We start from the raw sequence: 16,746 nt of genomic DNA on the forward strand, positions 1-16,746 counted from the left end.
TCATTAAAAAAAAAAACAACCAGTTGGGTTGAAGATTCCAAATTGTAAATTATATATCGTTTTTTTTTTTAATTATCGGTAAAAAAAAACCACATCAACATATTTTAGATTTTCTTAGGACCATAGCTAAACCATAACAAAAACTTTTGTTACTAAATTCATTTTTAATCTTCATATACTAAATGATTAGATACAAAAACTAATCAAAAGTTCATGTGGTTGACTAGATCTTTAATGATAAGAGTAACTTATTTCAAATTAACTTATTATGGATTTTTTACGAGTGTAGGCTAGAATTATTATACAAGTTAGGAATTAAATTAAATTAAATTGGTGTAGATTTTAAACTATATAGACTAAATCGTTATTTGTATGAAAATATGAGGACCAAATCTATTATTTTATCATAGAAAGAAATTAAGTCTAAAGAAATTAAGAAAATATTTTATAAAATTTGTCTAAATTTTATATGCATGGATTTTGACCTAAAGAAATGAAATAAAAAAAAAGGAGAAAAAAAAAAAGAAAAGAAAATTAAGGACCTAAACTTACATTTTAAAAGTACAATGTCTAAAATAAATAAAAGTTAAAATTATAGGGATCAATTAATGTTTTTTAAATATAAGGATCAAAATGAATCAAAACACAAAAAATACATAAATCAAAATAATATTTTAAATGTCTTTTAAATTTAACTTTTGCTAAATTGACTTTTAATAATAAAAATGCGGGTAAATACCTTATAAAACTCACAAATATTTTAAAAAAATAAAATGAAGGTTTGGTATAAAATTGAATTGGGCGTGATTTTTTTTTTAAAAAAAAACATTGGTTGTATTGTCTTTCTTTGAATTCCTATCTATTTCGTACTTAATAAAGTTATAATATGTCATGTATGTCACAAAACCTACATAACTATTTCGTTTTTTTTTTAATTTTTTTAATTAAATCTATTTTTTTTCATTTTTTTTACAATAATTTACATATTTAATAAATATAATAATTAAATTTTAGCTAAATTCTAGAAATAAAAATAAAAAATTGAAAATTATTTTTTTATTTTCAAATTTTAATTTGATTTTTAAACTATTGATAAAAAAGTAGATAATAAATTAAATAAGTGTTTATAAATTTAATTTTTAAAAACAAAAAATAAAAATCAAATAGTTATCAAACAATAACGTAATAATTTCTTAAACAAAAAGGTTATGACAGTAAAATCTACAAATAAAAAAGTAGTGTAAAGTTAAGATAACAATGCTTTTCAAAATTTGAGTTGCAATCTAAAGAAATTAAATTTTGGAAGTGAAATTCAACATGCCTTATCAAATTTAGAGTTTGTGTTTTTAAACAATCAAATTTAGAGTTAAAATTGATGTTTCTCTGGAAAAATTATAACTAGACTTAATTAGATGACAAAATTTATATTAAAAATTTCATAATCAGAAGAAATTACTAAATTTATACATTTTCTCAAATTAGAACAATCTTAAAGAATAATCTACTTCTTTTTCTTGTATATATATAATATCTACCTCTTTTCATATTCTCACTCAACACTCTATTCAATGCCCTATTCGTCAATTAATGGAAAGTTATTTTAATTTTTTCAATATGTCAAAATCTACCATGCACACAAAATTAAAAATACATGATTTATTTGATATTTTAAAAAATAAGACATAAAGAGACGCTTAAACAAAATTAAAAATTCATACCACCTATTAGATTCTATTTACATTTTACGAACTTTAAAGTTTGTCATTATATTAAATTTTCATTGACATATCCACATTCCATATTTTCATGGATTTGACATCGATATTGACAATGAATTGATATTTTCATTTTATAGTAAAAAAAAAAAATCCATGCAACATAAAAATCAGAAATTAATTATCGTGTCAATATAATATAAATATAAATATTTTAACGTAGTTAAAAAGATATAAAATATTTTTTTAAGTTTTTGTTTCTATAATTTTCTAAGAAATATCCATTAACATCAAGTCAACATTTCATAAAATCGACACCTTGACATTTCTATCAACATTGATAGCATAAACTTTGTCAGTACTAAACTTATTGATGATGATGATAATAGAATAAAATCTAGGATCAGGAATTCCAGACTAGGTTTAGAAAGCAATTAAAGACTGTTTGGATTGACTAAAAGAAAAAAAAATTTAATCATTTTATTTTATTTAAACTCTTTTAATAAAATAAAATTTTAAAATACACTTCAAGGTATTTCAAAAATTATTTTGAGCGATTGCTGAATACTATTTTTTTTAAAAAAAAAATTGTTGATAAAGGAGTATTTTGATAGATTTGCTTTGGTATGAATCGTGTTCATACCGTTGTGTTTAATGATAGATCATAGACCTCTAGTTGTTGGTTGGGTCAATTCAATGGCCCAATACAAAATATCCCGCTTCGTTTAGGAAGAATCAATTTATGGTGGGGGGGGGGGGGGGGGGGGGGGAGGGGGAGGGATCACAGGAGAGACAATGATAAAGAATTAAACATTGAAAAGTTAAACCAAACATCAGGTTCGTGAAATAAATTAAAACATGTAATACAAATATACAATACAACCAGTCTTTTATGGAATCAAAGAAATTGCATCACTTCCGTCAAATTGAAGAAAAATCAAACAAGAACAATGAGTCGAATCAGATCAAACTACATATCCATCTCTCTAATTACCTAATTCTCTTCTTTCTCATTTTTATCTTTTGGATCTCCTTTCTACTCTTCAACGAAGATTCAGTAATGGAATCGAACACTCTTCAATCGCAGCAACAACATACACACTCCAAGGAGCACTCGCAAGTTTCGAAGCAGCAGAAACAACAACACACAGCGAATAAACTGAACTCAAAGCGATTCACAAATCAATCGAAAACCAGAAACGGATGGAGAAAATTAGAAAATGGAAGAAATTAGAGATTCTTACAGAGCATAGAGATAGCCTCTGTCGTGATGGCGTCTCTTGACGTGGTTGACGTATGTAATGTAAGAGATGTGGTATTCTTGCGGTGGAAAGTACATCTTTTCTTCTGACTTCTGGATGGAAATTTGTTGACTGTGTGAAGCAATAAATGGGAGGTCATTGCGCAATTACAATTACTCGCAACAAATAAGAAACTTATACCTAACTCTGTTATCCCTCTCTCTCTCACCAAGCAAGCACGTGATTGCTTCTTCGCTAAGGATTTGAAATTTATTCCGTGTTTGGGACGATGAATTGGTTATTAATCCATAACTTATAATAATGCGTAGGTATAATAGTTTGTGTTTGTGGTAGAGACATTTGTTTTAATGGATGGCTCTTTCACAGGCATTAAATGTTTAATGACTTACACCCCACAAACTAATGAAATCTTACATTTTGATTAACCAATTAACATGGTGGGCCAACCTTTCCAATTCGTGAAAAGGTCATCGAACCTTTAGTTTGATATAAAATAGTAAACATTTTAACAAAAAATGAAAGAGATTAGGGGTGTTCGTTGGTTGGATTGGGTTGGATTAAAAAAAATTTTAGACCCAACACAATTGTTCGGGTTGTAAATTTCTTCAACCCAAATAACTCTCATTAAAAAAATGAACCCAACCCAACTTAACCATGAAATATTTGGGTTGGGTTGGTTTGGGTTATTCGAGTCATTTATTTAATTTTTTTTATAAAAAGAAGTAAAATGTTAATACGTAGAAATTCGATTTAACTATTTTCATATATGAATTAAGATTAACAACTCAATTTCAATTTATATAATGTATAATCTTTTTTCAAAGTGGAAAAATTATTTTTAAGAGTTATTGAAGAATAAATTATCCAAAAAAATGATAAAATTAAAGAAAACTAAAATAAATATATGTATATCTAATTTTACATAAGCAAAAAAAAAAAAATTAAGTTAATAATAAGTTTGGGTTGGTTCAGATTGATTTGGGTTATCTTAGGTGACCCATAAACCAACTCAATCCATAAATTTTTCATTTATTTGAACCCAACTCAATCCAAAAAAGTTTATAACTCAACCCAAACCGAATGGGTTGGATTGAGTTGATCGATTTTTTGGGTCATTGAGTTTTTTGAACATCCCTAAAAGAGATGATGGGTAGGAAATAGTATAACACTATAACAAAAAGGATTTTGAAATAGTAATACTGTATTTAATTATAGGTTATATTAGTTGAAAATACGTACTATTATAATTGGAGCCTCAAACATAAAGTGAAATATAATAACTCACTCCATCCACTAGAAGTTGGGCCCAAACACTATGTTAGAGTTCAACAATAATGGATATATACTACACCCCTTTTTATGGTCAAATGTTCAAATTTCTTTACCTCATGAGTCGTACCTAAAAAAATATCATCGATCTATTATACATTTGCATGTGTTTACGAAGGCTTAACATTGCCATCGACATAAAGTATGGATCGAGAAATCTTAGAAATTAACAAAATGTAATTGATGTGAACATAATGTCAATAAGATTATATTACAAATTTAATTTACTCTCGTGTTCGTGTCTGATAAGTCCCTGAATCGACAATTCTAAAAAGTTCATGATATTTCAAATTTATTTAATTGAAATACTATTTTGGTCCTTATACTTTGCCGTTTATTTAATTTTAGTCCATAAACTTTCAATAAATCTTAAATTTAGTCCTTATGCTAATTTATTGTTGATTTCTTTAAAAAAAATTAGTTATCTATTAGTAATTTTTACTGTGAATTAAATAATTTTGGTAAAAATTAACCATGAGTGACTAAATTTAAGATTTATTGAAAATACGAAGACTGAAATTGGACAATTGAAAATATCGGGACCAAATTAAACAAAATTGAAAATATAGAGACCAAGATAACATTTTAACTTTATTTTTTAATGGGTTCTGAATTTTAAAAGGTGTCTAATAAAGTCCTATACTTTAGATTTTGTATTTATTTAAATAAACTTTTGAAATCAAAATTGAGTTTAATAGATTATTGATCCTAGATTGTAGTTATCTTTAGGAAAGATGTCCATTCTTACTCTAAAATTGAAATTTGTATCAATGTTTACCCTAAACTTTTTAATTCAATCAAATTGCTTGTTTTTTCTTTTTTTTTTAGTACAATCGTCAAATCCAACAAAACAAAAGGGCTAAAAAGAGTAAAGAGAACAAGTCCATCCATAGAGATGGTCTTCAAGCCACACGGTAGAAAATTGAAATCTTCGAGTATGGGAAGCTAAAACATGCGTAACTGACTTACACCTACAATTGACTCAAATTGAATTCAAATTGCTTCTTAAACTTTGATAAATGTAGCAATATTTAGCCTAATGTTGAACAATAATTACAAATTTTAACCTCTAATATATTTTTATTTGAAAGAATTTTCAAAACAAAAAAAAACACTCTCATATGCTTTTTGATCAATATAGAAAACATATATATCATATGAAATTAAAGACTTTTCGACTAAAAACAACATTAATTATCCAAAAAAGAAAAAGATTAATGCTGGATTTTTTTCTTTTTTTTTGTCAACCAGAGCGTAGCTTAACTGACATAGTGTTCATACTATTGACCTCGAAGTTTGAGGGATTTCTTTTTACGAAATTTATGTGTTTTGAAAATTTTGTTCAATTATCTGCATTAATCAAGCTAATTACTCTAGTACAAGGCCTGATTTTAGTTGAAATTAAGGAGTTTTATAAGATTTTTACTTTACTTGTTTTTTTTTCAAAATTAGTAAGTGAATTTAGTGAAAATTGAATATAGAATAAAAATTGCAAACATATGCTAAGGTTCAATGGGATGAAATTAGAAGTTACAGTGCAAATTGATACGCGTGCCAACCCCAATTTTAATTTGATTTTTTCTAATTATTTTAGGTTAAATTACAAAACTTATCTTTTAAGTATGGCATTTATATCTATTTGGTTCTTAAGCTTTCAAAAAATTTTATTGAATCCTTAAAATTTTTAATTTTATATCTAATAAATTTTGCACTCAATTTAATGTTTAATGTAGAACCTTGAAAAATTAAAAAATTTTAAATATTAATTAATTTATTAAATATGAAATTGAAATTTACGGTCTAATAAGACCCTCACATTTTAATTTTTTAATCCATTAATTTTTTAAAAAAAATCGAAAGCTAGAGGATTAAGTTTATAATCGTGAAAATTCAAATTTTCAAATACACACAAACTTCAAATGGTAAATTTGTAATGTATCCTTAATTTCCTTGATTAGTTTAAATAATTGAAAAGGTTTATCCACTTTTAATTTTCACTCTCCATCTTTTTGATACTATGATTTTGTTGGGTGGCAAAAATGAAACCATTACTTTCATTGAAGGAATCTCTTTCAAAAAAAGTTGATGATCCCCTCTTTGCAATGGAATAAATTGATTAAACTTGAAAAGAAAAGTTCAGGTATATATGTATAGATTTTTTTCTCCTTTGTAAAAAGTTTGTTGCTTAGGGCTCAGCCTCTGTCCCCATTTTTTTTAATATATATTAATATGTTGTCTTTTTTTTTTTTTTTATCACGGGTAAAAACCGAACAAATTCATAATCTAAATTAAAAGAGTTAGTCAAAATAATCATAGTTTAGCAATAATTTACGTGTAAATAATCAAACGTGTATAATTTTAGTTGTTGTAATGAAAAAAAAAATTAAAAGCACGAAAACAGATCATTATTCAAAATAAAATAAAAGGGTTCAATTATGTTATATATATATATATAGAAAGGCCAAACCTCAAACCTCGAGTTGATAGTATAAATTAATGTCAATTGAGCTATGTTGGTCATAGCAAACCAAAGGTTAAGAGTACATATATTAAAAAAAAGATATAAATATATATTTTTTTCTTTTTTCCAAAGATATTGTAATTAAACTATGGGGTGGGAAATCAAACCTCGAGGTTGATACTATGAACACTATGTCTACGCTATTGTTAGCATATAAGTTTAATTTTGATCCTTGAACTTTTGAGATTATTCAATTTTCACCTTTAAACTTTTAGTTGCCTATTTTACTCCTTGACCTTTAAATTTATTCTACTTTAGCATTTTTTAAGTTTCAAAATATCATTTTTAGTCCTTAAACGTTAAAAATGATCATTTTATCCACCATTTTTCTTTTAACAAATTAATTGAGTATGTATATAAGTTACAAAGTTGGTTGAATATTAGGTGATAATAATAACAAAGAACAAAATGGTTCATCTTTTTAAAGTTGGATATACTAACTAAGGCCTCGTTTGGTAAAAATTTTATTTTTTGTTTTTGTTTTTGAAAATTAAGTCAATGGAATTTACTTCTACCTTCAATTTTCATCCATAGTTTAAGAAACCAAGTCAAATTTTGAGAACTAAAAAAACTAGCTTTCAAAAAATTGTTTTTGTTTTTGAAATTTAATTAAGAATTTAATCATTATATTTAAAGAATGATGTAAATCATTGTAAAAAATTGAATGAAATAGGCTTAATTTTTAAAAACTAAAACTAAAATTCAAAATGGTTATCAAACCGACCTAAATTATTTTCCAAATCTAGAGACAAAGGTCAAATCACATTTTTTTTTTTTAAACATTGAAAGATTAAAATAGACCTAAAGTTCAAAAAATGAAACAAGAATAGGCCCAAAAATTTCAAGAAAAAAACACACACACAAACAAACAAAATTTCAATCAAAGATAAGACACTTAGTTCCAAATCTTGCAATACCCTCTCAAGTGAAATCAATAATTCACGTACTGAATTCATGAAAAAAAAATGAAAGTAGAAAATATTAGAAACAAAAATATTACCGCATAGTCCCACTAACATTCAAATTTGGTTGGACAAATTATAACTCTTAAACAATGTTTAAAAAAATGACACTCTCAAAATTTACAATATTACTTCTCAATTTTTATAAATATTTCAATATTACAATATTATCCTTAACTTTTATAAACATTCCAAAACTATTTTGCAGTAAATTTTCTTTTTAAAATATCAAATAGAAACTAGAATCTAAAATTGTATAGCAATTTCTTAAAACAACGTGGCAAAATCCACATTTTCATTTTAGGTAACTATCATATCGTTTATGTTTAAATTTTTGTTCAAAATCCTAAAGAATTTATGCTCCAAATATATTTTTGAAACGCTTATAAAAAATAATAAGTAATGTTATAAATATAAAAATACTTATGAAATAAATGATGCCCTGGATGATACACGTGCTACAACGGTCAAAACAAAGGGTCATTATCCCACGAGTGTGAGCTAACTCCAAAAATCCGTTCTCAGTTTGAATTGTAGGCTACAACTCGTCTATATGAAGCCGTAATTGCTAACTAAGTATATAACTATGAATTCATTCCCAAATCTGTCCTCAGTTTGAATTGTAGGCTACAACTCGTCTACATGAAGCCGTGATCGCTAGTAAGCTATATGACGGTGGATTCATTCTCAGACTTTGTACACATCGCTCGTCACATGCTGGTCATGTCCGAAATCCTTACCTTAACTGTAAGGAGGATTGGGATGAAGTCTAACAAGGTAACCATACTAGTCAGGGATATTTTTATAATTGAACTTTGAAATTTGGTAACAAAGGAAAAAAAAAAAAAAGATTAAGAAGGAAGAAAGAGGGGGAAAGTGGGTGAGGAAGGAAAATGATACTGTCGGCTAAATGGTAGCGAGAAGAACGCAATTATTGTACAATCTAATCGTCCTTTGGAAAAAGAGCCAAACCTTACATTCAGACACACCTCAGAATTTGCCTGCTTTTCTTTACCTTTCAGTTTTCCTCTGTTACACACACTACGCTGCTTCCCATGCTCTCACAATCACAGCCATTCATTTCATCTTACATAATATCATACATCCATTGATCTCATCACTTATGACCCTCCTCCTATTTATTACCCTTTTTCATTATATGGCTAAATCTCTTTTCTCTTTTCTTGTTTTTTTTAAATGCACATTCTCAAAATGTTACAATCCTTTATCCTTGAAATTTATTTTATTTTGATATCTAAGTTTCAAGGTTTTACACTTTTGACTTCGATTAAATACTCACTTTAGTTACTGACGTCAATGTCTATTAATTAATTAAAATAATTATGAAGTAAAATTTTGAACTTAATTTTAATAACGAAGAAAAATAGTAAAACTTAATTAAGTATAATTCCTTTAATTATTTTAATTTATTTGCCAGACATTACACTAAAGACGAACCATGGATGTTTAATGAAAAATAGAAGTTATAAATGTAAATCTTGAAACCTAAGAATCAAATTGAAACAAAACTTAAATTTTAAGGACAAAATTATAATATTTTAAAACTTAAGGACTAAATTAAAACGAAACTCAAAACTTAAAAACTGAATGTGCGACATTTTAAAACGTAGAGACTAAATAGAAACTCAAAACTTAAGGACAAAAAGGTAATTTTTCCAAAAAGAAATATCACTTACATTCCAAAGGTTGATTCAATCCGCCATCCTCCACCCTACAATTGAACCTAGCTCATACACTGAAAAAAATGTACATTTTATTATATAAATTTCGAGATCGAAAACAGGGTTAGAGGTAAGGACAGGAAAAGCATTCCTCGCCTTCGTTCCCATTTCAAAGAAATGAGAATTCACCACCCTGTTTGGAATGAATTTAGAGAGGAATTTAAGAGGAGAAAGGGAAGAAATTTAATTTTCAGAAGAACAAACAAGCTAAAAGCTGAAGGCTTCAAAATATGGTGCCAATGGAACTCAAAAGCACAAAATCCCATCATGAATGAGATATGGAAAAAACAGTGAAGAAACACACTGTTTGATAAAAGGATACAGATTTCCTCAAATCTATGGCAACAACCAAACAGGCTGCTTTTACCCACACACCTGTACAGAAAGTTTCAGCTGGATCTGATCAGATCCTTCATCCATAACTTGTTCGTCGCATCTCGGCGAGCGAGACACTTTTTGCAGTGGAATCGAAAACTTGGTTGAATCAAAGAACTAGATGATTCCGATATACTGCAAGTAATGCTACCATCATTTTGTTGACTTGATCTTCCAATTCTAAGTGGCTAGCCAGCAACTGCACATGTTGCGGGTTCTACCAGAAATGAAATGTTAGGAGAAATAGGTTGTGGAGTTGCAGCATTCTCAAGCCGCTCCCATGTCAATCTCCTCTTCTCTGCCGCTGCAATTGACTTCGATTGTTCCTCCTTCAAGTCAAGCTGGCAAGCAACCACGAGTTCCTCGTCCATCTCATGAACCAGCTTCTTCACATTTAAAGTTAGATTTAGTACAGAGTTGTTCCAATGCTTTTGTGTATTTCGTTCGAGTGCTGGGATGATAATCGGAATGATCGTTTGCCGGTTTTGAGCTATAAGATTGATGATGTGTTCGTTGTTCCAAAGCAAGTGAGCTTTTTCTGCCACCTAAAAGAATTGGAAAAGTAAACAAATGTACCAACCAACCAAAATTCAACTAAAAGCTCAAAAAAACACAAGGAGTCAAAGCCAATCAACATAGACTAGGTCTAGAATGCTGGGACTTGGAAATATTCCTAATTCTTCGTATTTATAAAACAATTAATACAATTTGAAGCCCTTCCATGCTTGTAAAATATGCATATACAATAACATAAGAAAAGCCAAAATCTAGTGAAATGCAGTAAAATAGAAGAAAACAGCCATCTAAATCAAACCCTTGAAAACCAGGAAGCAAGTAATCGTAGATAGCTTGAAGTAGCAAATATACCTGGTAATGAGAGCTATTCAAGCAATATCCGATTCGCCGAAAGAGAGGGACCATGATCTTCTGGAACTCAACCATGCTGATCATTTCTAATATCTCTTCTGTTTCACTTAAAAACATCAGCTCTTTCTGGCTATTTGTTAAAGGCCAATATCTTAAAAGTCCCTTAATAACCGTGCTGGCCAACTTTGGATCCTTATCTATAAACTGTACAATACAATATGTTAATTGTTGATGATAAATTCCGACCGACTTTGGTTTGTGAAGAGGAATTAGCACCCTCCATAAGAATGTCTTGTGTTCCTCCTTCAATGGCAATGCGAACCCGGTAATCACACTACCAAAAATCTCCAACAGTTCTGCAATTCCATTGTGCCGCTCTGTCTCGAAAACAAAACGATACATGACATTGCTAATAGCCTTCCTGATGAAAGGCCTGTGTATCATGAACTTTCCATAGACACGGTGAAGGATTGTTTTCAAGCAATCTCTTTCTCTTGGGTCATCAGAATCAAAGAGATCAAGCAATCTCAGGATAAAAGAATGATCAAGATATTTTTTGGCCACTTTTGCATCTAGAGAAGTGCTACTGACAAAATGAAGCAGTAGATCATAAACATTTTGCAAATGAGACCAAGCCGGGTCAAATATTGGTTCTTCATCCTCCGTTTCTCCACCAGTTGAAGTTGAACGAGATTTGGGCGGGAACACGCGAAAAAGATTAGCAGCACACAACTTACATATTGATGAAATTGCTGTCTCAGTGAACTTTGCAGATCCAGATGTAACAAAATCAACAACATCTATCAACATTTGACGTTTAAGATCCTGCTTCTCCACATCGTTCAGATCAAAAACCTCACAGCAATAGTTCAATTTGCTGACAAACAGGTTTTGCTTCTGTGGATTTGGAACATCTTTGAATGACAAGTGAGGATCCACTGCTTCCGCTGCAATGCTTGCAGGGAAAACTGCTGAAGAAACACGTTTCACGACATTTAATTTACTCGAGAAGGCACTCCCTACATTTGTACACTGGAATACATGTCCCAGACGAGAAGTATTGTTGCTAGAATCATTTGTTGCAGAATCCACCGTCTCCGACTTCTGCAACTTCCGAGGAAGTTTGCTTAGTATTTGCTTAAGCATGGTGAGATGCTTTACGATCTGGAAGATGAGCACTCTAAATCAAGGTGGCTGGATAAATTCAGAACATGGTATGTCAAAGATTTATTTTCTGCCTAAAAATCTTTCCTAGCTTCCGCAAGATATCGGAAATTACTCTTCAGCAAACTTTCTGGTGTATCTGCATGCACAACTTCATTCTCAGAAACGACTATTCAGCATGTAGCATTCAAGGAATTCAGATATAACTCTTTAAACCATAAGTATGAGCCTGGCATCAATTAATCAAAGCTTAAAATTGTGAACACCAGAACAAAAATCAGATAAGAGGACTCATATAACTTTGAAATCTTAGTTGTAAAAAAGAAGTTACAATTTGAAACATCAGAAAAGCTATAACGGACGAAGTTGATGAAAGTAAATGAGAAAAAGAGAATGAAGAAGAAGAAGAAGAACGAAAAAGAATGAGTTGAAAAGAAAAAAGAGAGAGAGAGAGAAAAGGGAGGGAAAGGGAATAGTTTCATGCTCCAACGGCATTCTATACAAAAACTTCCATCGAAAATCCTTGTGGTGTAGAAGTATATCTCTTGAAGCAAAATTCATATGAGATGAAGCTCAGTTTAGCAGACTTGTGTAAGTCTGAGAGCAAAATACCCCGAAGCTTCTGGTAAGGGCAGATTCATGAATTAACAAAGAAATTTCAGTTAGAATTCACGAAAAGACAAACAAACAAGTCTTCCAGAGACAACAGAAGGCATTTTCCAAGTTAAGATCGAGAGGCATTTTCCCCAAAACCCCACCCCTGAACCTCCAAGAAGAAGAACAACAATAATAAACGCCTATTTTTATCAAGTTCAAGCATATGGCGGCGGGAAATCCAGATTTAAAGCCACAAAACAAGTCCAAAGCCAGAAACATCAATCAAAACGGCGGACTAAACCATAGATCTGGTGGAAGAAAACTACCAAACATAGCAAAATTAGAAGCTGAAGGACAAAATCAATGCACATTACAACCATACGACAAGAAACATCTCCGATCATCTTCATAAACAAGTAAATAAAAAGCTTCCAATTACAATTTCGAAAAGAAAAAAAAAAAAAAAAAACGAAGTTCAGCGATGAAACAAAGACAAAAATTCAAAGAGAAAGAGACCTGGAATATGAAGTGAGCTCCAGTAGAAGAGAATGCGAGGAAGAAGAGAGGGAAAGAAAGAAATAATTGAACCTTGAAGTTCAAAAACCTAGAAAGAAAAAAAAGAAGAGGCGTGATATTGAGTGAGAAAGTAAGAAGTTGAAGAGAAGATCAGAGTCAGCCATGGATGTGAATTCAGAAGAAACTTGTGTTGATAAGTATCGATCTGAATCTGATCTCTCTCTCCTTTTTCAACTGGGAAATGAAACTCCATGAAAATGGTCGCAAGAACACAGCTCTCCTCGAATCAAGAGAATAACTTGTATGGCATTTTCTGCCTTTTCCTCGACCAAGAAAAAGAAAAAAAGAAAAAATATATATTGAAGGTACCAGTTCGCCAGTCACCACTACAGAAGTTAGAGAAAATAAATAAATAAATAAATAAAATAGAGAGAGGGAAAAAAAAGCTAAATTATAAAAATGATTCCTAGATATTGCTTTTGTTTTTTAAAGTTACAATATTACCCTTAGTATTTCATAAACGATTTAAAATTGTTGCGGGACATATCTCATTTAAGGCTCAAGTTCAAAGAGTTCCTAAAACAAAAATTGTCTAGAGAATAGACAATCGTCCCTGAGTTAGACATATTGAGCTTGAAACCTTTTCTAGAGAAACTACTTCAAGGGGAATATCCCTGTCATTCTTATCAAGACATGAGGCTCGAGTGAATGACAACCAGATAGGTATATAAATAGTCAAGTTCCAACTGCTATAGAGTTTAGCGATTAGTTGGTGCTTTAGTACTATCAAACACACGACTTTGCTAACTTTAGCTTGACCAGAAAACACTAGAGTAAGGAATTGACCTAATGAGATTCATGCATCAACAAAAATTAGTTTTGAATTAATTTTTTTTATAATATTAGATGAAAAATCAACATGATTGTAATTAGGACATTTGGATTTCATGCCTATAGACTTTTCATTTTATCTCTAATCGTTTTTTTTTTTTACTTCAAGAGTAATTTTCAAATATTTATGAAATGTTAAAAGGACAATGATTCAACTTTTAAAAATTTATTGAGTATATTTAAAAAAATTTATTGAGTATATTTTAAAACTTAGCTAATGAAAAATGATATAAAATATTTTCTTTAAAAAAAAAAAAAAAGAAAGAAAGAAAAGAGAAGAAACTAAATGGGTCCCTCTTTATGAGAAAATTGTTCAGAATATTCTCCGACTATGTTAGTTGAGTTGGATTAATTTAGATCTAAATTGGAATTTTCATCCGTTGATATAAGCAATAGTGTAATTATTTTTAAAATAAAATAATAATAAAAAAAATGGTTAGATTTGAGCTAGTTTTTGGCTATCTATTACTAGCAGAATATTCGGAATTGTTTTGCTGTTTGGTCATATAGAAAGTGATGATAGAAAATTCAAGCTTAAATTGCAAATTTAGAAAAAGTTAAAATAGATTTATAATTAGAATTTAGTTTTTATTGTTTGATTGAAGAATAATTATTTCTTAATATAAAAATTATTAAAAATATTTTAAATATAACAAAATGTCACTGTCTATCGTTATCTATCACTAATATTGATAGATGTCTATCAATATACATCACTAATAGACAATAATATTTTACTATATTTATAAATAAGTTAACTTATTTTCTTATATTTGAAAAGAGCTCTTGATTAAAATCTTTATAAATAATCTCCATTGATGAGGGCTTTAATCAAATCATATGGACTATTTATGAGATATTATCAAACTATAAAGATTAGAGCTCAACTTTTAATACAATAGGAACTAAATTCTAACGTTCTCTAAGCTATAAAGATCAGTTTTGTAATTTTACCAAAATTTTGTTTTATAAAATGCGTCTAAAATAGCTGATTTTGTTTAAATAAATACAACAAAATAGACATAAGTGTGTGAAATAAGAAGGAAAAGTTGAAAATAAATAAGGAAAAAAGATTTAAAATTACTGCTTGCTACCGAATAAAATTTGCCATAAACTATAAACACACAAGTCAAAGTAATAGTAAAGATACATTGACTTAACAGACAAGTTGGAATAATCAAATTCAATAAAGGTGTCATTTTAGTAAAACTATTTTAAATATAACAAAATATATAGTCTATTCATATTTATTACTTATAGATGGTAGTAAATTATCAATGTTAATGTTTATCTCTCGATAGACTGTGACATTTCGTTATATTTGTAAATATTTTAGTTATTTTTTATGTTTAAAAAAAATCTTTGTTTTATTCTATTTTAAGAAAACATTAACAAAATTTTTTTAAAAAATTTGTTTTAATTTTTACTTATTTATCTCTTTCGATAAATATTTAGGTCCGTTTCGTAATCATTTTATTTTTTATTTTTTATTTTCAAAAATTAAGTCTATTTCCTTTCATTTTTTACAATGATTTGCATATTTCTTGAGTACAACACTTGAATTCTTAACCAAATTCCAAAAACAAAAACAAGTTTTTAAAAGTTATTATTATTTTTTTTAGTTTTCAAACTTTGGCTTAATTTTTCAAATAATTGATAAAAAGGTAGATAACAAATGAAGAAATTTAGGGGTGAAAGTAGTGTTTATAGGCTTAATTTTTAAAAACAAAAAACCAAAAACCAAAAACCAAATGGTTACCAAAAGGGAACCTTAGTTATTTATTTATTTATTTTATATGAAAATTAAACTTATAAAACAAAAGTAGAAAAGAGTAGTTTTTTTTTTTTTTAAAAAAAAAACAATCCTCTTTAAAATTTGACAAAGAATTTGTATTTCGAAAAAAAAAAACTATTTATAATTTTAAGGCGTTTTAATCCTTTAATCTCTATACATTTTTTTTTCAAATAATTTTATATATGTATGTGTTTTGAAGATCAAGAAAAAAAGAATTAAATAAAAAAAAAACAAAAGAATATAACAAAACAAAAAACAATTTAAAGAAATATAATCTCAAATTTAGTTAGTTCTATGCTACATAAAGAAGATTGAATCTAATTCAAGATCTGTAGTTAATAATAATAATAAATCTTCCATCCCTTTTTTAACTATCCCATTTTCTTTTCATTTCTCCAAATAGTGTATTTGTGCTTTACATACCAAGAATAATAATTAAAAAAAATCAATAAACAGATAATTTACATTTCTTGTAGGGACAATTTTACCAATACCCATGGGGAAAAATATCATCCACAAAATGTAATCATCCTTCAATGAACACAATCATACACACAACACCATTATTTTTGTTAAAAAAAAAAAGTCTCACACACATTTGCAATGGCTTAGATCAATTCAAAAGCATCCTATAAAGTAGTGGAGATTTAGTAAATAGAAAAAAGGTTAGTGGGCAAATCTTAAATAATTGACTATATAATAAATTAATATTTTAAAATTAAATCTTTAAATCTAATCTTTTTTTTTTTTTTTACTCACTCAAAGAAGAAGAAAAAGAAACAAGTGTTACCACTTCAATGATAATGGGATTAATAATGCTTAGTTATAATTACAAGCATGGTTAAAACCCAACAAAGGTGATTTCAAAGTCAATCTTAATTCAAAAGTAGCTTTGTTCTTGTTCTCCTTTTTGGCCAAATTTTTGCTTTGAGTGAAAATTGCTTATTGGATTAGGTTTTTATTATTATTATTATTTTTTAGTTTGATTTGAAATTGGAGGTGATGTTTTC

The 16,746-nt window shown here is 28.5% G+C and overlaps 1 protein-coding gene and 1 long non-coding RNA gene across 3 annotated transcripts; both read right to left on the reverse strand.

Moving 5' to 3' along the window:
* Positions 1-2,509: 2,509 nt before the first annotated feature.
* LOC150035799 (uncharacterized) lies at positions 2,510-3,115 on the reverse strand. The gene is made up of 2 exons (XR_016530335.1): positions 2,960-3,115; positions 2,510-2,874 (listed from the first exon to the last, which is right to left on the reverse strand). It is a non-coding gene; the product is annotated as an uncharacterized LOC150035799 (long non-coding RNA).
* A 6,575-nt stretch (positions 3,116-9,690) lies between these two features.
* Positions 9,691-13,480, reverse strand: LOC120080036 (serine/threonine protein phosphatase 2A 57 kDa regulatory subunit B' kappa isoform-like). Of its 2 annotated transcripts, none has more exons than XM_039034572.2 (3): positions 13,051-13,480; positions 10,774-12,076; positions 9,691-10,451 (listed from the first exon to the last, which is right to left on the reverse strand). In XM_039034572.2, exons 2-3 carry the CDS (start codon positions 11,917-11,919, stop codon positions 10,095-10,097), a joined length of 1,503 nt encoding a protein of 500 aa, XP_038890500.1. In that variant the 5' UTR covers positions 11,920-12,076; positions 13,051-13,480; the 3' UTR covers positions 9,691-10,094. The 2 variants fall into 2 exon arrangements, with proteins under 2 accessions (XP_038890500.1, XP_038890501.1); XM_039034573.2 differs by having other exon boundaries at positions 10,774-12,166; positions 13,051-13,449.
* Positions 13,481-16,746: the final 3,266 nt, after the last annotated feature.

Source organism: Benincasa hispida, chromosome 6 (assembly GCF_027475165.1).
Source record: "Benincasa hispida cultivar pf3 chromosome 6, pf3_genome.v1.1, whole genome shotgun sequence".
Taxonomy (NCBI): Eukaryota; Viridiplantae; Streptophyta; class Magnoliopsida; order Cucurbitales; family Cucurbitaceae; genus Benincasa; species Benincasa hispida.

Bases quoted from the DNA above. Each gene is read 5' to 3' on its own strand.
- LOC120080036 (XM_039034572.2), bottom strand. From the start codon at position 11,919: ATGCTTAAGCAAATACTAAGCAAACTTCCTCGGAAGTTGCAGAAGTCG. The intron at 10,452-10,773 runs GTATATTTGCTA...CAATTCTTTTAG, and splicing joins TGAATAGCTCTCATTACCAG to GTGGCAGAAAAAGCTCACTT.